Genomic DNA, 22,188 nt, shown 5'->3' on the forward strand with positions numbered 1-22,188 from the left:
AGCAAGAGAGAGGAACTGGGGTTTGCGAACCTTGTGGCTTTGTCTGTTTCCTGTTTCAGCAAGGCTGTTGTACAAAAAGAAAGACGGTACCAAGAAGGGACGCATTAACGGGACCCAGACCTATGATTGAAAGTATGTGCTTTACCCATCTGCTGTCTTGCTCCATCTGAGACCACAGCCAAGATCTGCCTGCCCAGGAACTGGAATGCTTTCCTGAGTGGCTTGAGTTGGAGCCGGGGACTCGGAGGTAACAGAAGGAGGATGCTTTTGTGTCTAGGTTTGGGAACTCGGACTTGGGGGTGGGGCAGAAGACACTCTACCATCCCAGCTCCCCTGAGTGAAATGACTGTGGGTGGCATAGTTTAAGGGTGTTGGAGGGTTGGGTAACCAAGAAAGCATCCTGTGTTGGTTTCCTGTGGCGTTAGCCATGGCACAGGGTACAGCTTCCACCATTCCTCTGTTCCAGTAGACTAGACTAGATTTAGATTAGATTAGATTAGGAGTAAGCCAAATGACTTAGAGTTCAGGCTACCCAGTGATATGGGCATGAATTAAATGACCTTTTACAGTTTCCTTCAAAGCCCGGATCCCTGAACAGAAGGCTGCCTTCCCAGCAGCTTAGGTGCAGGCCCCTCTCCCCTCAGTTCACACTGAGAGCTCTGGGCTAAGAAGGCCAAACCATGCAGGAAGCCATTCATTGTCTCTGTTGCACACATGGCCAGGAAGTAGAAGCAGAGACTCTGAAAGGCATGACAAGCCACAGTCAGGTGAGAAGCCATGCCCTGTTCTCTCTCTGCAGCCTGAGAAACCAGGCTGAGCCTCCCCAGCCAGGAGCCCTTCTTCCTCCAAGCTCCAAGTGAACCCAATCATGCTGCCAGGAGGGAAATTTAGAGATGCCAGAAAGCCTGGGCAGTGGCCCAGTGATCTTTCTTTGAACCCTGCAAGGACCAGTTCCCTTTTCCTCAGCAGCCTATCCCTGTCAGCCATCCCACATGCCTTCTTGTTTTTAAGCAAGTCAGTAGGGTCCAGACATCCCGGAAACCTGAGTAGGGTTCTATGCAGCATGCCACACCACGTCCTAGCAGGTGCGGTAGCCCAGGCCTCTGGGAACACTCCCCTCTCTAAGGAGCCATTTTCCCTGCAGCTCCTTTCTTGGGTAAGAAGACCCAATGTCTGCCCCAAGGACGCAGACAGCAGCTGTGTTTCAGTGGACAAAGGTGGGTGGCCTGGGTGGAGAGCCCAGAGAGACTTCATCTCAGGCCCTGTCTTCCCCCCCATTGCCCTTTCCTCTTCAAGGCAAGAAGGTAGGAGGATTCTCAATGTTCTGCCTCTACTACAAAACCCGCGGGGAAGCTGGAGCCAAACAGGGAAGGGACCTCATACCCTATGTGTGATGCAGGCAGACCCCACCTCTTCCTTACCTTTCTGCTTGGTGTAATTAGGATGGCAATTATATCTAGACCACAGAGAAGCCCTTTCTCCTTATAGCCTAAACCCAGAGGTCAGACCTGGGGCCAGGATCCCCTCAATCTGGTAAACAATATACTCCAGAGAGAGTTGAGAGAGACATGACAGAAGTCATTCTTGGTCCTAGGAGTGCTACTTTGGCTTGGAGCCTTGGTCTTATACTACCAAGTCTTCAATATCCAACATTAGCATAACAAGGATAATATTTGGTTTTTGCCATTACTTTTAATGACAAAAACTGCAATTACTTTTGCACCAACCTAATAATAATACTTTATGTTTTTATTATTAAAAGCTAACATTTATTGTGTGCTACGTGCCAGGTGCATGGCCTGCATTTTTCATTTAATTCTTATAACCTACAAGGCAGGTTCTAGCCCCATTTTATAAATGAGGAGACTGGGGCTTAGAGAGATTTGGTAGCTTACCTAAAAACACACACAAGTCGTAGGTGACAGAGCCAGGGTATGAATCCACGCAGTGTGACTCCAAGAGCCAGGGCTCTCCACTGCAATCTATGGCAGAATAGCCCGGGGCTGTGGCTCAGGGATGCTGTGAGAGTAGGCGCTAGACATGGAGTTCGCATGCACATAATCCTGAGTCTCCTCCATTCAGTCATTTATAACAATGTACCTGGGTCTCTCAGATCCTTTTCTAGTCTTTAAATAAAGAAAGTGGCAGGGAGGAAGTCAAGGAACCACTCCCTATGCCTACTCCCACCCTTATCCAAGAAGTAGGAGTGGGGAGAAATGACTAAAGAAAGAAGAGAGCCATTCAGAATGGGTATGCAGTGGACAAACATGAACAACCTCACATTTCTGCTTGGAATCAATGCTGCCTGACACCAGAGTATGCCCCTCCAACCCTCAAGGGTCAGGCATTTGAGTGTCCATGGCTCGACCACCCAAAACTCCTCTCAGAGAAGAAGACTGCCCCACCCACGCCCCTGGGGAATGAGTGGTAGGATCACAGAGAAAACAAGAATCCTGCAGAGAATTCCCAACTCAGCCAGGATAGCAAAGTCCCAGTAAAGGGGCAGAGACACTGCTACCTGTTGAGTCTGTTTGGCCTATAAATAAACCCCGAGGGGTTAGAGCTAGCAAATGCCTGCTTGTTGTGGAAACTGAGATACCCTCCTCCCAGGGTGGTGGGTAATGAGGTCGTGGGAGGAAGAGAAGCAGCAGCAGCTGTGAGGGGGAGTCCCTCTTCCTTCATCAGTCCCTGGTCTGACTCCAGTGATCAGAGGAGGCAGAACACAGAATTTCCAGCACTCAGGATCCAACTCATCCAAGCCCAGCCCAACTCAGCAAAGCGACCAGAGGGTTCTAGGAGGATAAACTGCAGAAGGTAGGTGGGGGAAGAGTAGGAGAGAGAAAGGCACAGAGAAGGAAAAGGGGATTCTGGTCTGAGAGCTACATGAATACCAGGTAAGGCCACGCAGAGGAGCATCCTGCGGCCCCTGCACCAAGCCTGGCTCCCTGGCAACTTCTGGTTACTGTTTTTGTTTTGTTCCTTCTCTGTATGCAGCAGGTTTATTGACGTATAATTCATGTGTTGGTGGGTTTGGATGGCACAATCTGTGTCTGGGATAAGGAAAGCAGGCTTGGCACCAGACAGCCCTGACAGGGAGGTGACCCTAAAGAAATGGAACCCCTAGCTCCAAGAGTACTGGAACCAGATGCTCCAAAATGGCTTTTGGCCAGCAGTAAGCATGTGGCAGTAGTGATCGGATTTGATCTATCCCTGAAAGACAGAGCCCAGTCCTGAGCTTGAAGTGGGGGGCCCATGGACAATTGTCAGGATAGCAGGTTGGAGGAATTAGGATAGGGTTTCCCTCCTAAACCATGCCAGGTCCAGGCTCAGAAGCTAGTTGCTAAAAGTCAAGAAGAGAGCAGCAGGTGCTGGTCACAGGACTGGTCACCACCTGAGGGGGGTCTGGTTATCCCTCCAGATCTTGAGAAGTGTTACTCAACTATGTTAGTAACAACTTGGACCAAGACAGCAGTAAAGATACGGACTTTCCTTTTCAACTGGGGATGAGAGGGCAGAGGGACTCAACTTAGCTGTTTCTTTACACGTCTGGAAAATGAACACACAACTGCCATCTAAAAGCCTATAAGCTCATTGTGATTTTAATCAATTTCTCATGTTCCCCTTAGAAGCATGGTAAGATGTTCAGTCAAGGAGTAAATGGCAGCCACAGAGACCCTTTTACTTTACAAAGGGGAAACATTGGCTAGAGAAAAGCAGCAATTCGCCTTTATAAGGTTGTATTAGTTCATTAGAGACTGAGCCCAGGAGTTCTGACTCCCGGTTTGATACCACCATGTCCTCAGTTTTCCGCCCACATGGTTGGAAGTCTGTGCTATTTCTGCCCCCTGGTTTAGAGAGTCATTTTTCCGCCTGTCTTCTGACCCCTCCCCTTCTCCTCCCTCTTGGCATTTGGCAGATCCAGGCATCTATTCCAGGAACTGGAAGCCAAGTGCAACAGGTGCTCGGAGGTCATCATGATCAGCCCGGACCCCAGGCCCTCCCCTGGTTTGGCCCGGTGGGCTGAGAGCTATGAGGCCAAGTGTGAGCGCCGGCAAGAGACCCGTGAAAGCCGCCGCTGCCGCCCCAATGTGACCACTTGCCGCCAGGTGGGGAAGACGCTGAGGATCCAGCAGAGAGAGCAGCTCCAGGGAGCTCGACTGCAGCAGTTCTTCAGGAGAAGGAACCTGGAGTTAGAGGAGAAGGGCAAGGCACGGCGTCCCCAGGCCAGGGAGCAGGGGCCCTCCAGGCGGCCAGGCCAGGCGACTGTTCTCAAGGAGCTCTTGTCTTGTGCCAGCAGGATCTCTTCTTCCAGAGATCAGGTGGGCCGTGTCAAGGGACATAGTGCTCTGTGCTCTGGGACCCTCTGTGGACAAGGCGGGTGGGTGGGCTTAAGGTCACTAAAAAGTGATCTAAATTAAGTCCTTCTTCCTCAGTCATACAGTAAAGTTGCCAACCGCCACTTATTCAGAGATCTTTATTGTTGCATTTTTGTTTGTTTAGCTCTTTTTGTTCTGCACTTGACTTGCAGGAGAGAAAAAATAATAACAATTTTAAAAACAATTCCAGGCTAGGCATGTTGGCTCATACCTGTAATCCCAGCACTTTGGGAAGCCAAGGTAGGAGGATCACTTGAGGCCAGGAGTTTGAGACCAGCCTGAGCAACATAGCAAGACCCTCTCTCTAGCAAAAAATTTACAAATTAGCCAGGCATGGTGGTGCACACCTGTAACTAATCAGGAGGCAAAGATGGGAGAATACTTGAACCCAGGAGTTTGAAGCTTCAATAAGCTATGATCACACCACTGCACTCCAGTCTGGGCAACAGAGGGAGACCCTGTCTCTAAAAAAAAACTTAAAATAAATAAAAATAATTCCAAAGCAAATACCTATATCAGCTCAAATTTAGGCATTACACACACATCTTCTACAACTATCTTACAGCATTCATTCACCCATCAGTCATCAAATATTTAATGAAAGCTTATTATGCCAAGTATACAAGCCAATCCTCTTGACACACACACAGACATATCTGTCCTCTTTTCTTCTGCAAGGCTGTTGTACCCACTCTTCTCTCTTTCTCTTGTGTCATTCCAATTCTATTAAATCACTCAGCTACAGCCTCATCTGGTCCAGGAAGCCTTTCCTGGCTTCTCCAGGCCACCTCTGCTGTCTTCTAAGATTGCATAACCCTTAGAGGGTCCATTAGTCTGGCCTGGAAAGGAAGAGTGTTGGCAAAAAGCAGGGTATGCTGAGATGACCTCAGCAAGCAAACCATCTGTGTCTTCCTGTTGAGGTTGTGAGCATGTTGACAGCAGGAATGTGTCCACTATGTTCCGTGGAAATGCTTGGCATTGTGCCCTATCCAGAGTGGGTACTCCATCAGGGCTTCTTAACTAGTGGATATGTTATGCTCAATAGGAGATACTATTCAGATAAATGATCCCAGAGCCCAGTTGCAAAAGAAAGCAAACTGTATACTAAAGCAAAAAACTTCCCCACAACTACCCACTTCACCTAGTCTTCCCACAAAACCTCAACAATTTTCCAGCTATTACTAAGAGGAAGAAAGCTTTCCTTGAAATATCTTTCCTATTTCCGTAGGCATTGTCTATTCCAAATTCCTCACTACACAGATAGAAGACAGACCTAGAAAAGGTGGGTTCTGCACCCAGATCCCCTCACTCCCCACTCAAGACTAGTTCTCTTTCCACATTACCATGCTGGCTATATAAGCGGCTGAGACCAAAAGGGAGAGAGAGAGAAAAAAACAACAACAACAACAACAACTAGGGATTCTAGAGGGAAAAACTGGAGAAAAGTCCAGCTCCGCATACGCCTGCCCAGAGGAGGACCGCACCTGCCAGTCAGGACAAGGATGTCAGGAGCAGAAGCCTGCGTGGCTCTGAAAGCTTGCGTGGGCAACTTTGTTTTTGTGGACCTGAAACATTGTCTTAGTCTGGGTTGCTATAAAGAATTACCATAGACTGAGTGGCTTAAATAACAGAAATTTATTTCTTACAATTCTGGAGTCTGGAGGTCCAAGACCACGAATCCTGCAGATTTGGGGTTTGAGAAGGGCACTCTTCCCAGTGTGCAGATGGCCTTCTCATTGTATCCTCACAAGGCAGAGAGCAGAGAGAGAAAGCAAGCTGTCTCAAGTCTCTTATAATGGCACTAATTCCATTCATGAGAGCTCCCCGCTCTGACCTAGTCACTTCTCAAAGGCTCCACCTCCTAACACTATCACATTGGGAGTTAGGATTTCAACACACAAATTTGGGCAGGGATAGGGGGCAAGTCCATCACAAACATGATGGTTGGTTCTTCCTTCTGAAATCATCAGGAGAATCTTTCAAGAGGCTCCAGGCAGTGGTTTTCAGCATTCCCCACTTGCCTTCCAGGTGGCAGGGACCAGCTCTGAGGTCTTTCCAGCCCAGCATCCACCTCCCTCAGGCATCCGCAGGGATCTGACTGACCACCTCTCCTCACAGGCTGGGGGCCTTCCTCCACAGGACCCTCCCATCAAGAAGCCACCCAAACATCACCGTGGTAAGAGCAGAGCCTCCCTTACTCCACAGGGCCTGCAGAGAATCCTGTGACAGCTATCCCAGCTCACTGGCAATGGAGAGTCCCTGTCCCTCCCCACTTCCTTCACTTCCTCCCCATAGGTTCTAAATCACCTTATCCTCCATCTCTCAGGTACTCAGACAAAGGCAGAAGGACCAACAATTAAGAACGATGCCAGTCAGCAAACCAAGTGAGTTCCTGACCCTAACCCTCTCGTATCCCATCCATTCCTCTCTAGAGCGAACACAATGAATTTCCATGTCCACCTTAATTAAGAAAGAGAAAGCTCTTCCCCACCCTTCTGGCTCTTCAGAAGGGATTTCAGAAGGAATCAAGCCACTGCCTCCTGACTTGATTCTTTGGTCCATTATCATTATTTTTAATTTCTTCTCTTCCTAGTTATGGAGTTGCAGTTCTGGATAAGGTAAGAACATATTAACTGAAGGGGTCGAATCACAAATTATTAAGCTCTGACATTCTGGAATTTCATGATAAACTTGACTGGGATGAAGGAACATCTTCTTCCTGGATGGCAAGGGGGTACTATGCATAGACATGGGGCCTAATGGGACCCTATCAGAGCCAAAGCAGAAGAGGTTTGCTCTACACAAGCCAACCCAGGCTCTGGTTCTATGTCCCAGCATTTCAGGGGACCTAGAGACATTTGGAATACCCTTGTTCTTTCTCTCCAGGAAATCATCCAGCTTTCTGATTACCTCAAAGTAAGTGGCATGTGACCTCTCCCCTCAGTTCCTCCATCCACCTGCCCCCTGCTCGTCTAGGTGAAACTGACCCTCTTGCATTTTGTGCCTGTACCCCCAGGAGGCCCTACAAAGGGAGCTGGTCCTAAAACAGAAAATGGTGATTCTCCAAGACCTACTGTCCACTCTGATTCAGGCCTCTGACAGCTCTTGGAAGGTAAGGGAATGAAATTTTTTTTGAACAAAGCTCATGGGCTTGTATGTGTTCCCATCTCATTTTTCTTTCCACATCATCACAGTAAGAGACGGGGTTTTCTCACACTGAAAAGTGGGCTTGGAGGGGGCAGATGATGAGGGGGGTGGTACTCAGACTTAGAAGTCAAACAGGTCACAATAAATATATGGGTCATCATCTGAGGGTCATGCTGCTACACATCCAAGGAAGATCCAGAACCAAAAGTGGCAAGAATTCCTATTTTTTAATTTGTTGGAGGGAATGAAGGAAGATCCCAATATAGTTTATATTTCTGAATATGGTAAATGTCAAACATTTTTGTACAGGATTCACACTGATATTTATCCCAACCAGCATGCCACGTACCCACTCAGTCTGAATATGAATATCAGAGTGGGAAGGGGCCTTAGAGACAATCTCGTCTAACACTCTCATTTTGCCCATGAGGAAACTGAGTTTCACAGGGGTCAAGTAACCTGTCTAAAGTCACACAGCTGTTAGTGGCAGATCTGGAACTAAAATTCAGGCCTTTGATTTTAGTCCATTCAGTGTACAATATTCATAGGTTATGTCCTCTATATGGAACACTGGACTAGCTCTAGAAATAATTAGATTATTTAGATAGTGTTCTTGCTTTGAGAAGGCTAATGGTTTTATAAGAAAGACACATGACTAAACAATACAAAAACATGAAAAATAAATGTTTTGAAGATATAGGAAAATACAAGAAGGAATGAGTGACTCCAGAGAAGAAAATAGCCAAGGGAATACTTATATAAGTATTTGCCAGAAAAATATAGAAACAGGAATAGTATTCTAGTTGGGGCACAGGCAAATATCTAAAGGCACCTGTAATCTCAGCACTTTGGGAGGCCAAGACGGGTGGATCACCTGAGGTCAGGAGTTTGAGACCAGCCTGGCCAACATGGCAAAACCCTGTCTCTACTAAAAATACAAAAAATACAAAAATAAAAATAAAAAAATTAGCCGAGCGCAGTGGCACATGCCTGTAATCCCAGCTACTCAGGAAGCTGAGGCACAAGAACCACCTGAACCAGGAAGGTAGAGGTTGCAGTGAGCCAAGATTACACCATTGCACTCTCCAGCCTAGGCAACAGAGTGAGACTCCACCGCAAAAAAAAAAAAAAAAAAAAAAGGCCAGGCACGGAGGTTGAACCTATAATCCCAGCACTCTGGGAGGCTGAGGTGGGTGGATCACAAGGTCAGGAGATGGGGACCATTCTGGCCAACACAGTGAAACCCCATCTTTACTAAAAAGAAACACAAAAAACAAGCCAGGCATGGTGGCACGTGCCTATAGTCCTGGCTACTCAGGAGACTGAGGCAGGGGAATTGCTTGAGCCCAGGAGGTGAAGGTTGCAGTCAGCCAAGATTGAACTGCAGCCTGGTGACAGAGCAAGACTCCATCTCAAACAAAGAAAGAAAGAAGGATCTAAAGACATGATATAGTCTAATACAATGGTTCTCCAACCTTTTTATTTCAGGATTTCTTTATACTTTTTAAATTACTGAAAATCTATAAGAAATTTTTATATTTACCATATTAGAAATTAAGACAGTTGGCTGGGCGCCGTGCCCCACACCTGTAAATCCCAGCACTTTGGGAGGCTGAGGCAGGCAGATCAACTGAGGTCAGGAGTTGGAGACCAGCCCAGCCAACATGGCAAAACCCTCTCTCTACTAAAAATACAAAAATTAGCCGCATATGGTGATGTACGCCTGTAATCTCAGCTATTCCAGAGGCTGAGCCATGAGAATCACTTGAGCCTAGGAGGCAGAGGTTGCAACAAGCCAAGATCTCACAACTGCATTCCAGCCTGGGCAACAGAGCAAGACTCTGTCTCAAAAAAAAAAAAAAAAAAAAAAAAAAAAAAAAAAAAAAAAACAATCTGGGTGCAACAGTTCACACCTGTAACCCAGCACTTTGGGAGGCTGAGGAAGGAAGAACACTTGAGCTCCGGAGTTCAAGACCAGCCTGGGCAACATGGCAAAACCTCGTCTCTACTAAAAACACAAAAAATTAGCCAGGTGTGTTGGCATGCACCTGTAGTCTCAGCGACTTGGGAGGCTGAGGCAGGAGAATCTCTTGAGCCTCAGGGGCAGAGGCCACAGTGAGCCGTGATTGCACCACTGCATTCTAGCCTGGGCGATGGGAGTGAAACTCTGCCTCAAAAAAGAAAAAGAACACATTTTCAAAAACAAAACAAAATTAGTGACAGGGGTGTCATTGCCTTACACCTTTGCAAATATTTTTAATGTCTGGCAAGAAAAAGAGAGCTAGATTCTCATATTTGCTTCTGCATTCAATCTGTTGGTTTAAACATGACGAAAAATTCAGTCTCACACAAATATGTCATTAGAAAAGCTAAGACTTTGCTGATCCCTTGAAAGGATCTTGGGGATTCCCAAGCTTCCTCAGAATCCCCATGCTGAAGCCCCTACATTAGTATATACTATAAATTGATGTATTAGCATGAGCTACAAGCAGTTTGACACCACCAAAGCATAAAGCACCAGGTGGAAAGAGACAGAGCACCCAACCTCACTGGCCTGTGTGACATCACACCCTACCTCAAGGATAGACAGAAAGATGACAGGAGGGTATAGAACAAAACTGAGAAGTTGCAGTGACATAAAAAAGACTTCTTAAGCTCAGCCCTGTTTCTCACATCGGAAATGTCCCATGTACCTGGAATTTTGAATGTATGGTCAGGGCTCCTGATTGTTAGGTCATTTTCATTGACAGAGTAGGAACTTGGGGCCGACAGCTGTGCATGTGAGGTGGTTTCCGGTCCTGAACTAAATTGAGATCATCTCATTTGCTTGACAGTCATTTGATAAGTTCTAACTCTGTGCTGGGCCCTTGCTACAAGGACAAAAAGCATTACAGTCCTAACTCTTGAGGAGCTCACACTCTAGCCATGAAGACAGAGACACATAATAAATAACACCACAACAGTACAATACGGTTAAAGCAGCAGTGCACACAGAGTGATGCAGGGAAAACAGAAAGAAGGCAGCAATTATTCTGCCTGAGGTGGAACAGGGAAGGCTTTAAATGAAAGAAACCTGGCCAGGCACGGCTGCTCATGCCTGTAATCCCAGCACTTTGGGAGGGCAGGGAGGGCGGACCACTTGAGGTCAGGAGTTCAAGACCAGCCTGGCCAACATGGCGAAATGCCATCTCTACCAAAAATACAAAAATTAGGTGAGTGTGATGGTACACACCTAATGTCCCAGCTGCTTGGGAGGCTGAGGCACAAGAATCACTTGAACCCGGGAGGTGGAGATTGCAGTAAGATCGCACCACTGCACTCCAGCCTGGGTGACAGAGCAAGACTCTGTCTCAAAAAACAAAAATAAAGGAAAGAAACCATTTTAGCTGAATCTTGAAGAAAGAGTAGGAGCTCACCAGTACAGAAACAGGAGTGATGATGAGGGAAAAAAAGCAGAAAGTAAAAGGGTGTTTAAGGCCAAGAAACTGGAATGATTACAGGCCTATGAATGACAAAGAACTGGGGATTGCAGAGTATGGCTGAAATGAAGGTATGTCAGACCAGTGCCAAAAAAAAAGGATCTCAGACAGGTCTCTAGAATTATGGGTCTTAAACTTTTTCTCTTGAACAAGGTATCTCAAACTTGAATAATGCATGGACCCATTTTTAAAGAAAACCCATATATGTGTATATATAAAATGAGAGATCCATTAGAATGCATGCTACCCTGCTTGAGAAACACTGCTATAGCTAATAAGCTGAGGAGGAATGGAACTATGCTTTATTGAGGCTTAACATCCTACGCTTAGCAATGTCTGGCTCATCCTTAGAAGGTATGCAATTACTATCTGTGGAAATGACTTCTGAATGATCCGATCTGTATCTTTAAAGGTTCTCTAACTTCCAGCTGGACACGGTGGCTCACTCTTGTAATCCCAACACTTTGGGAGGCCAAGGCAGAAGGATCACTTGAGTGATCAAGACCAGCCTGGGCAACATAGTGAGACCTCATCTCTACTAAAAATTAAAAAATTAGCCGGGCATGGTGGTACACACCTATAGTCCCAGTTACTTGGGAGGCTAGGGCAGGAGGATCACTTGAGCCCAGGAGGTCCAGGCCACACCACTGTACTCCAGCCTGGGTGACAGAGCGAGACCCTGTCTTGAAAAACAAAAAAACAAGAGGGAGGAGGGTTCAAGGATTCTCTAACTTGTAGCAATAAGGACCCTGGCTCCAAGCGGGGGTTGGGAGAATTGAGACTCTTGTAATATCCCAGGTAAGACACAACCAGAACTTGAATCGAAGCAAGCTCTGTGGGAATGAGGGGTGATGTATGAAGAGACATTTCTGGGTTCGTCTCTGAGGAGGAGTTTCACCCCGTGCTCCCCAACAGAAAAAGTTCCCTTGGTTGCGGTTTTCTCCCTCCCTTCTTCTCACCCCTCCCAGTCCTCACCCTTCTCTTCTTCCCCCCTCCTCTCCACCAACCCCCTAGCTTCCGGCTTTAAAGAAAAACAGTCTCAGCCTTTTTCAGTTGACAGCTATTGCTTCCCCTAAAATAAGGCAATTCAATATCCCTTCCATGAAAGCCTCAACTTCAATAAAAGGAGAGCCCCAGACTGTGCTATTTGGTAAAACTCACTGGAAGAATGTGGCCAGAACTGGTTCAGACCTTTATTTTTCCCATTTGACCTTCACAAATTTGAATTTCCAACTTCACGTGCTGAGAACTCACCACAAACTCCCTATTAGAACCCCAAGGATCAGCTCCCTCCCAGGGCTCCACCTCCAGATGTCTCTGGGCCTTTTGAATACCATAGGTCCTAGGGCAGTACTGAGACTCCTGAGCAGGGTCCAACCTTCAGGACAGAAACAGCTCTACCAGCAAAGAAAGCGAGCTCTCAATATTGTGCAATACAAAAACGAGAGCAGGGCAGCCTTGGGTTTGAAAATCTGCAACATGGAATTAAGATCTTGAGATGACAGCGCAGCGGGGGATTGGCTGTAAGCCCTAAGCAACCTCTACTAGAGCAGAGAGATGAGCTGTGGGCTGGTGCTTCTGTGGTGAGGTGGTGGTGTTTCTGGAGAGCAGATCAGAGGCAGGGGAAAACCACGCAGAAGCAGGAGCTGAAGACCTCAGACCGGCACCAGGTGTGTATGGCCTCCACCTTCCTCCTCTCTCACTGGGGGTTATGTGCCCTCTGAGCCCTGGGCTCCCGGGGTCTAGCTGCCTAAAAGGTCAGCAGTAGGCCTGTAAAAAGTGCTTCTTCCCACATACTGTAACACTGGGCTTCAGTGTCGGGAGCCCTGGGGCTCAGACCAGGAAACTACATGCCCCATGTGCAACAACTTGGCTGCGACTTTTGTGACGTCTTGGGGAGTCCAGAAAAGCAGAGCTGTGGAAAGAGGTTTTTGGTCAAACTCCAGACTTGGGTGGCCCTTCGTCCCCACTGAAGGGGTTGTCATGAATTGTCTTCCATTGCAACACAAATGGAAAACTTAACTGGGTTGGGCTAAAATACAAAAACAGCTGGAAGAGGCAAAATATTGGATTAAAGCCGTACTAGGGAATAGGGAGAGAGGAGATACCCCAAAAGGGTAGGAGACTGGGGACACTTTAAGAATATTGCCTTGGGCCTGTTTTCTTCCCAAAAATAGAGCAAGATAAACCTTAAACTTGGTAGGTGTGATGGTATTCTGCGGAGAAAGAGTTTGGGCAAAGGCAAATGCCTGGAATCGGAAGATGTGAACTAGAGGAGGTAGGGGTGCAGCCAGTTGATTTCAGGACCTGTGGATTGACAATGAGCAGACCACTGTGGAATGCAGCCATTTCAACAGTTACTTCAGAGCTCAAACAGTGGAAGTCTGTCCGTCTTCCATCGCTCCCAAAGCCCTGTGCTTACTGTCGATGCCAAATCCCAGACTCTCCGTTCCCTCTCACCTGAGACGCTCTCCCTCACATGAGATGTTAGGAAAAACATTAGTAACAGGAGGCATTTTTAAAAATTATTTTTGGCAATGCTTTTTGCTTTTTCAAGCCCCAGCTGAGAAACACAGGAAGCAGAAAGGGTGGGGGCACCCCCTGGCCCCTATGGTTAGAAGAATCAGCCAAACAAGATCAAAACAGGAGCTGAGAGATACCACTTCCTGCCTCCCCCAGGCACCCTGAAACTCACTGAGGGAAGCAGACCTCAACACCAAGCTCCCTCCTTCGCCCCCAGACCGTTACAGACTGGAAATGTTATAGGAGATAGAAACATCCAGGCCGTGTGACTGAGAGGGCCCACGGCGTCTCAGGCATGAAGAGAGGTGGAATTTCAAACCTCACAACTGTCCCACTTGGCCTGGCTGGAAAAGGTCAGAGAAAGGAGAGGAAAACCAGCTACTGCCCTGTCTCTGGAAAACCTGCTCTCATTGATGGAACCCCCGCCCCATCCCCTACACACATGCACCCTACACAAAACTCCAGGCTGGAAGAATGAAACCCCCACCTGGGAAAAAGGGGCAAGTCTACAAGTGGAGGGACAAGAAAGCCGCAAGGACGCTGTCAGCACTCGGCTGAGATACTGCAGACTGAAAAGCAGCACTCGGCTGAGATACTGCAGACTGAGAAGCAGCACTCGGCTGAGATACTGCAGACTGAGAAGCAGCACTCGGCTGAGATACTGCAGACTGAGAAGCAGCACTCGGCTGAGATACTGCAGACTGAGAAGCAGCACTCGGCTGAGATACTGCAGACTGAGAAGCAGCACTCGGCTGAGATACTGCAGACTGAGAAGCAGCACTCGGCTGAGATACTGCAGACTGAGAAGCAGCACTCGGCTGAGATACTGCAGACTGAGAAGCAGCACTCGGCTGAGATACTGCAGACTGAGAAGCAGCACTCGGCTGAGATACTGCAGACTGAGAAGCAGAGACGCTCCTCATGCAGCCTTGCTCCCCTCTCGCCCTTGAGATTAGCATCTGAGTGTCCGGAATGCCATTAGACAGACCCAGCTTATGAATAAATAGAATGTGACTTTCTGGGAAGCTTGCTCACACCCCCTGCCACTCTCACTCTGCTTTAATATCTCTCAGTTTCCTGCTTTCTTAAAGAAGTTCTCTCTCGAGTCTAGTATGTACATATGCATGTGGAAGTGTGTGTGTGCAGGTGGAGGTGTCCGTGTGCAGGTGGAAGTATGTGTGTGCAGGTAGAGGTTTCTGTGTGCAGGTAGAGGTGTGTTTGTGCAGGTGGAGGTGTCGTGTACAGATGGAAGTGTGTGTGTGCAGGTGGAGGTGTGTGTGCAGGTGGAGGTGTGTGTGTGCAGGTGGAGGTGTGTGTGCAGGTGGAGGTGTGTGTGCAGGTGGAGGTGTGTGTGTGCAGGTGGAGGTGTGTGTGCAGGTGGAGGTGTGTGTGTGCAGGTGGAGGTGTGTGTGCAGGTGGAGGTGTGTGTGTGTGCAGGTGGAGGTGTGTGTGTGCAGGTGGAGGTGTGTGTGTGCAGGTGGAGGTGTCCGTGTGCAGGTGGAGGTGTGTGTGCAGGTGGAGGTGTCCATGTGCAGCTGGAGGTGTCCATATACAGGTGGAGGTGTGTGTGTGCAGGTGGAGGTGTGTGTGTGCAGGTGGAAGTGTGTGCAGGTGGAGGTGTCCATGTGCAGGCGGAAATGTATGTGTGCAGGTGGAGGTGTGCATGTTCAAGTGGAAATGTGTGTGTGCAGGTGGAGGTGTCTGTGGGCAGGTGGAAGTGTGTGCAGGTAGAGGTGTCCATGTGCAGGCGAAGGTGTCCATGTGCATGTAGAAGTGTGTGTGCATGTGGAGGTGTCTGCAGGTGGAAGTGTGCATGTGCAGATGGAGGTGTGTGCAGGTGGAGGTGTGTGTGTGTGTGAAGGTGTGCATGTGCAGGTGGAGGTTTGCATTTGAAGGTGTGTATGTGCAGATGGAAGTGTATGTGTGCAGGTGGAAGTGTGTGTATGTGCAGGCATATGTGTGCCGGTGGACGTGTGCCTGTGCATGTTCAGGTGGAAGTATGCATGTGCAGGTGAAGGTGTGTGCATGCAGCTGGAGGTATGCATGTGCATGAGATGAGGAGGTGTGTGTGTGTAAGCGGAGGTGTGTGTGTGTATGTGGAAGTGTGCGTGTGCAGGTGGAAGTGTGCATGTGCATGTGGAGGTGTGTGTATATGTGCAAGTGTGTGTGGCAGAGAGGAGAGTATATTAATTAATTTCCTAGGACTGCTATGACAAAGTACCACAGTCAGGGGAGCTTCAACAACAGAAACTTATTTTCTCACAGTTCTGGAGACCAAAAGTCTGAGATCGAGGTGTGGGCAGAGTTTGTTTCTCCTGTGGTCTCTCCCTTGCCATCTCTCTCTGTGTCTCCATGTGGCTTTCCCACAGTGTCCTGATCTCCTCTTTTAGTAAGGACATTCATCATATTGGATTAGGGCCCAGTCTAATGGCCTCATTTTAACTTAACTACATCTTTAAAGACCCTGTCTCCAAATATGGTCACATTCTGGGGCACTCGGGGCTTAGGACTTCAGCACAGGAATGTTGAAGAGATAGAATCTATCAGCCCGTAACAGTGGATAAGGGAGGGAATAAATATTCTCCTGGGAGGGGAGACTGTGTTAGCCTTACTGGCCTACATTTTACAGATAAAAGTCCACGTAGAAGACTGAGAAGAGGTGAGGAGGGCAGAAGTGCCTAGATAGGGGAGGGAAGGTAGTGAGTGAAAGGGCAGCTTAGAAGCTTTCCTTCCAGGCCCCCCAACCCCCTGCTATGCGACCTGGAGCCATTTGATAAAAATCGAGGTAAAAAGAGGACTTGAGGCCAGTCTGATTCTTTCTTGTACTAGTCCAGGGAAAGAGAAGATCCTCTTCTATCCAACATCCTTTGTCATCTTTGCTCCTGCCTACCTCCTGAAAGAGTTCACTGTTTGAGCACCAACTATGTGTTGGGCAGTAGGATAGGAATACAGGGTCAAACTCTTTGCAGACTAGATTTTGGACCAAGTTCATTAACTCATCCCATTTGCTCTAGGGACAGCTTAATGAAGACAAACTAAAGGGGAAACTGAGATCCTTAGAAAACCAGCTGTACACGTGTACCCAGGTAAGCGTTCTGAAGGATACTTCCATCTTGGGAATCTAGAATTAAATAAGAACAATGCCTGAACCTCAATCTTACTTTCTAGAAATGTCATCAGATAGAGAATAACACACCCATTCCTACTTAACCAGTTCTGGCTTGGCCATTTTCACTTTAGTCTCTAATTCACTAGATCGCTGTCTCCATCTTCTTTCTCTCTCTTTCTCCCAGTATCCTTCTCTTTGCACCCTCGGAAGGAATCCCAGCACTAACCACTTTGTCAGCCCAGGGAAACCTTGAGAATACCTGAAACTGTAGGGAAAGACCCTTGGTAAAGATTCACACCACCCAGACAGACCTTTACACATCCTAATCTTTGAACAGATGAATTGGATGTTATAAAGAAGTCTTAGAAAATGATTTTCATTCTATGGGCAACTTTTTTCTGTTTTTCTAACAACCATTAGAAGAATGTAAAAGCTCTTGTACTTGGCTCTTCTGTAACATTGTTTTCCAGCATTAGTAATCTCCTGATTGGCGTAATCTTGGTTTACAAGAGATAGAAAGAAATCAGCTTTCACACTTGAGAAGTGATGGATCCCTGACAGGTGGGAAGATGTCAAATAAGAGAATGGGGTGAAACAGGAAGACTTCTCCCATCTGGAGTTAGAGAGAAGGTAGTCCTGGCTACATAGACGGCGTCTTACAGGGGATCAGAGTTTATGGAGGCTGTAACTTTCGGGGTCCACAGCTTTTATTTTTTCAGTATGATTTGCTTTGTCAGTACTAAATAATGCCAACCAAGCTCATAAGAGACTAATATATAACTCAGAATGCCAGTCTATTACCTTTCAGTGGGGAATAACAAATAATCAGTGACCAGCATGAATGGTCACTGGATGTCCAGTATCTGGGACATCACCTGCATATGACCTCAACCAGGTTAACTCCTGGATCTGGTTTTTAATGAAAGTTTGAAAACCATAAAACCCACTCACATTTAAATCAAAAATTTCAGATAATTCCAAAGCTAAATGGAAATGATTTCATACGGATTCCTAAATTTTTGTCATCTAGTCTACTGCTTACATAGTGGGTAATCCAGAATTGACACTAAAAGCTGCCTGCCTTCTCCAAAATCACAGGGCATAAAGATGAAAGGAAAGGAGGAGGCAAGACCTCCCTCCCCCAGTGAATTTGCAAAGCTACACTTGTGTCTCTTTCTTAATTCTGCAGCCAGAAGGAATTTTATAAAGCAAAGGTATTAATTTTAAAACATTAAGTTCATTTGGAATTGTAGAGAGGCTACAATGATCTCATTTAGAAGCAGCAGCAGTATGCTAGCTCCTGAAGGAGTTTACAATCCAGTATGAAAGACAGATGAGTCAATGGAGCAGAACAATACAGGCATGCAGGGGATATTATGTGAACACTATGAACACTAAGAAAAGCTACCTAATCCATAAGACATTGGGGAATGGGGGTAGTTGGTCAATTTATCAGTACTGATGGTACTGGACTGAATCTTGAGTATGAGAAGAAGTGAACCAGCTCTAGGCAGCAGCTATATGGGTAAAGGCAGAAGCCAAAAGACAGAGTGCTGGGGGATCTGCAAACATCCCGGCTTAGGTAGAAGTAGCATGGGATGAAAATCTAGGCATGTAAGAGGAGCGATGACAAGGAGTTTAAATGGCATTCTTAGGATGCTGGGAATCCATGGAGAGACTTACGCAGGAAGTGGCAAGATCGGATTTGCATTTTAGAAAACTTTGTAAGTGCAGGACTGAAAAGGGATTGAAGGGAGGAGGCAAGCTTTGAAGAAAAGGAGGCTGTTGCATTAATCCATATAGTTCTACTACTAGAGCCTGAACTAAGGATGCAGAAGTAGGGATAGAGAGGAGACAGACATGAGCTGTTAAGGAAATTGTCAAGGCTCAATAACTAACTGATTACCGGGAGGAAGTGAGAGAGAAAATGAAGATTGGCTCCTTGGTTTAGGGTTTGGAAACGCCTGGATGGATGATGATTCTGGCCACTGAAATAGGAAGTCCAGGAGAGAAAACACATGCTTAGAAAGATGAGTCCTTTTAGACAGTTGGATTTCAAGAGCTTGTACAAGGCCTTGGATACAATGCCCAGCAAACCCTAGGCACTGTTTAGTATGCCCGCCACTCATCTCTCATTGCCTGAGGGACTCTCCCTGCTAGCTTTACCCTAAAGGAAAAGGCTCATGAGATTACTGGTATCTCTTCTCCGGGGGAAGAATCAACTTCATTTCATTTCTGTATCCCAGCTCAGGATTTGGCACACAGAAGCTCAATGTGTATTTGTTGAATTGCATCAAATTTACAGAAATACTCCCCTTGGGGAATGAAAAAAGTACTACTGGAGATGGAAGACCAGAAAAACAGCTATGAGCAGAAGGCCAAGGAGTCACTGCAGAAAGTGCTGGAGGAGAAAATGAATGCAGAGCAGCAACTACAGAGCACACAGGTATAAGGATGCCACATAGACCTTGGGGTGGGAACTCCAGGCAGCTTAGAGAATGAGCAGCGAGCTGCACAACTCCTTGGAACCCTCTCCTCTCTGATCTCCCTCAGCGATCCCTGGCCCTGGCAGAGCAGAAGTGTGAAGAGTGGAGGAGCCAGTATGAGGCTCTGAAGGAGGACTGGAAGACCCTAGGGACCCAGCACAGAGAGCTGGAGAGCCAACTCCACGTGCTTCAGTCCAAACTGCAGGTACCAGGCACTGGGGCTGGGGAGGGAAGGCAGGGAATGGGGAGGAGGAGTGGTGATGAAAGAAGCTGTTCTGGGTTAGGGACTCCAAAGGCAGCTAACAGTATCTGGCTTTCAGTTCCTCAGTCACCACCCACTTTGTACCAAATTCACTGTTTTGGCTCTGAAATCGAATTTTGAGTTTAGCAAGGATGTCTGCACTGCTCGTGCAAATGAACTAAGCATTCACTGGAATGACACCATGCAAATGAAAAGAGCTGGCTGGAATATTTATCAGCCTACTAATGTCATACCCCAACCCACTCTCCAAACTCTATCCCAAAAAAGCATCCAGTTCAGAAGTGCCCGTTATTGGCACAGAACAAATGTCATTAATTTATTTACAGGTGAGTACTAACACTTTCTGCCAATGTGTGTGTGTGTGTGGCTTTTTGATTTTTGGTTTGTTGTTGTTGTTGTTGTTGTTGTTGTTGTTGTTGTTTTTCGAGACAGAGTCTCGCACTGTCACCCAGGCTGGAGTGCAATGGCGCAATCTCGGCTCACTGCAACCTCCGCCTCCTGGTTCAAGCAATTCTCCTGCCTCAGCCTCCTGAGTAGCTGGGATTACAGGTGCCCACCATCACACCCAGCTAACTTTTTTGACATTTTTAGTAGAGATGGGGTTTCACTCTGGTGGCCAGACTAGTCTTGAACGCCTGACCTCGTGATCCACCCACCTTGGCCTCCCAAAGTGCTAGGATTACAGGTGTGAGCCACTGCGCTGGTCTCCAATGTGTTTTTTAAGCAATGACATTTAGCAGTTACAACTAGACTCTTGGCATTCTCAAGGGTTCCATCATTTTCAATCTGTCCTAAGCCTCAGTTTCCCTATCTGTGAAATGAGGACAACAGTACCCATGTCATAAGGTTGTTCTGAGGATTAAGTAAGGTGATCCATGTAAAGCACTTAGCACAATGCCTGGCACATTAAAGCACTCAGTAAATATTAGCTATTATTTGCACAGATTTATTTGGTTTGGAATTTTGAGGCTCCACCTCAAAAGCTGACCTTTGTAATTTTCCTGAAGCAGGGCTCAGAACAGCCCACTTGATAAGGGACAGAGTATGTGGGTCCTATCAAAGGTGTGAACCTAGCTGGTCACTCTACATGGTATCCACATCTCAATCTTTTTTGTTCTCTTCTTCCCACCACCTATAAGGCCACTCCTATGAAGATTTTTGTGGGTTTCTTTTTAACTTTGAATCTTTGTGGGGGAAAAGAGAAGACCCTAACAAAAAAACGATTCATACTGCCAGAAGAAAAGAGAAAGTAAAAACATCTAGAAAAGTGATGACTTCATATTCCTTAATTTGGTGATTTACCAAAGTGTCAAGACATGAGTCCCACGCCAATGACAACCGCTTACATTTCCCCTAGAATGGCAGATTTTTTTTAAGTATTGGGTTTCCTAAAGCAATTCTTATTTTACATATTCTAATTTATGTACATGAGTATGTCGCATAGACCTCTGTCACTAGAGATGGTTTAAAAAATAAATTCATACTACACATGCCTCAGTCCACTTCAAAACTACTGGCACGTGTCTGTAGTCCCAGCTACTAGGAAGGCTAAAGTGGGAGGATTGCTTGAGCCCAAGAGATCAAGGCTGCAATGAGCTATGATGGCACCACTGCACTCCGGTCTGAGTGACAAAGTGAGACCCCATCTCTAAAAATAAAAATAAATAAAACACAAATTCCTTGTGAATAGCAAAATTCTAATTTGCTGTTATAAATGTGAGGAACAACGGAAAGAGAATAGGAAAAAAGAAACGCCTCCCTATTTTCTCATTTCCCTAACATTCCTTCTATCTCCACAATTCCACAATTTTCTTATTTTCCTCTTCCATGGTACCTGCCCCCAACCTGAGCACTGACCTCCTTCTCTATTGACCCCTCCTCCTCCTTACAGGGAGCTGACAGCAGGGACTTACAGATGAACCAGGCCCTGCGATTTTTGGAGAATGAACACCAGGAACTGCAGGCCAAGATTGAATGCCTGCAAGGGGACAGAGACCTGTGCAGCTTGGATACCCAGGACCTACAAGGTATTCTTCTCCTTGGAGGCCTTGGGCACACAGGAGCCATGGCCGAGTGAGCTAAGGAAAAAAACAAAAACAAAAACAAAAACAAAAACAAAAAAACCTTGTTAAGAGAAAGGCTTCAGGTTTTTATTTGTTCACTTGATTGGCTGATTGGCTTTATAATATCATTTTACCTTGAGGGAGAGATGGGGCTGTTTTAATCATCCAAAACTGAAAATTAATGTCACTATACTAGAGCATCTTGTTGTCTGAACTCTCTTTTTTAGCCCTTCCCTCGGGGCCAGATCACATTGCTCCCGTATCAGTCACATATATCAAGGCCACATTCCTCATTTGAAAGGGAAAGGTCAGTTGACACGCAAGGCATAAAGTCTCTCAGTCACAGCCTCTGCGTCAGCTGATAGAGAGGACTAGATCGTGTGTAAACACAATCCTCCATCAACCCAACATTTCTGATGCACAGAACCTGAGGTACTTGGCTTCTGGTTTACCTCTTTAGAACTGTGACACGAAGACAGAGCAACTTCCAATAGACACACGTTAGAGGCCATGACAAGATAGCATCTATTACTAATTTCTATCCTTAAGTACTGGGTTCATTAAGGCTTGGGTTCCTTTATTTCGTCTCGCATTACTGCATTTTCAGATCGACTAAAAAGGTCAGAGGCGGAGAAACTCACCCTGGTGACCAGAGTACAGCAGTTGCAGAGTAAGTTCGCTTTCCAGATTCTAAAAGTCCACAGGGTTTTCCTGGGGCTCTTGGCCTACAAAAGACACCCAGA

General features: G+C 46.7%; 3 protein-coding genes across 7 annotated transcripts in view; 1 reads left to right on the forward strand and 2 right to left on the reverse strand.

Moving 5' to 3' along the window:
- The window catches only part of LAMB3 (laminin subunit beta 3), a 176,429-nt gene extending 154,282 nt beyond the window's left edge, over nt 1–22,147 (reverse strand). The window contains exon 1 of one of the 2 annotated variants that reach the window (XM_074385119.1): nt 22,087–22,147. The gene's annotated coding sequence lies outside the window, so the exon portion shown is untranslated. The remainder of the gene's footprint in view (nt 1–22,086) is intronic. The other variant, XM_074385118.1, reaches the window with a different exon arrangement.
- Nucleotides 1–22,188, forward strand: part of TRAF3IP3 (TRAF3 interacting protein 3) — a 26,291-nt gene continuing 4,103 nt past the window's right edge. Inside the window, exons 1-13 of one of the 4 annotated variants that reach the window (XM_074385122.1) lie at nt 1–247; nt 1,145–2,814; nt 3,917–4,319; nt 6,405–6,552; nt 6,703–6,760; nt 6,970–6,994; nt 7,263–7,292; nt 7,393–7,488; nt 16,540–16,611; nt 18,940–19,080; nt 19,188–19,325; nt 21,274–21,409; nt 22,053–22,115. In XM_074385122.1, coding sequence (XP_074241223.1) covers nt 3,975–4,319; nt 6,405–6,552; nt 6,703–6,760; nt 6,970–6,994; nt 7,263–7,292; nt 7,393–7,488; nt 16,540–16,611; nt 18,940–19,080; nt 19,188–19,325; nt 21,274–21,409; nt 22,053–22,115 — 1,252 coding nt within the window. In that variant the 5' untranslated portion in view covers nt 1–247; nt 1,145–2,814; nt 3,917–3,974. The other 3 variants (XM_074385121.1, XM_003930397.4, XM_010340985.3) reach the window with 3 other exon arrangements.
- The window catches only part of C14H1orf74 (chromosome 14 C1orf74 homolog), a 6,362-nt gene continuing 6,267 nt past the window's right edge, over nt 22,094–22,188 (reverse strand). The window contains exon 3 of the mRNA XM_010340986.3: nt 22,094–22,170. The gene's annotated coding sequence lies outside the window, so the exon portion shown is untranslated. The remainder of the gene's footprint in view (nt 22,171–22,188) is intronic.

Source organism: Saimiri boliviensis, chromosome 14, assembly GCF_048565385.1.
Source record: "Saimiri boliviensis isolate mSaiBol1 chromosome 14, mSaiBol1.pri, whole genome shotgun sequence".
NCBI classification, from domain to species: Eukaryota; Metazoa; Chordata; class Mammalia; order Primates; family Cebidae; genus Saimiri; species Saimiri boliviensis.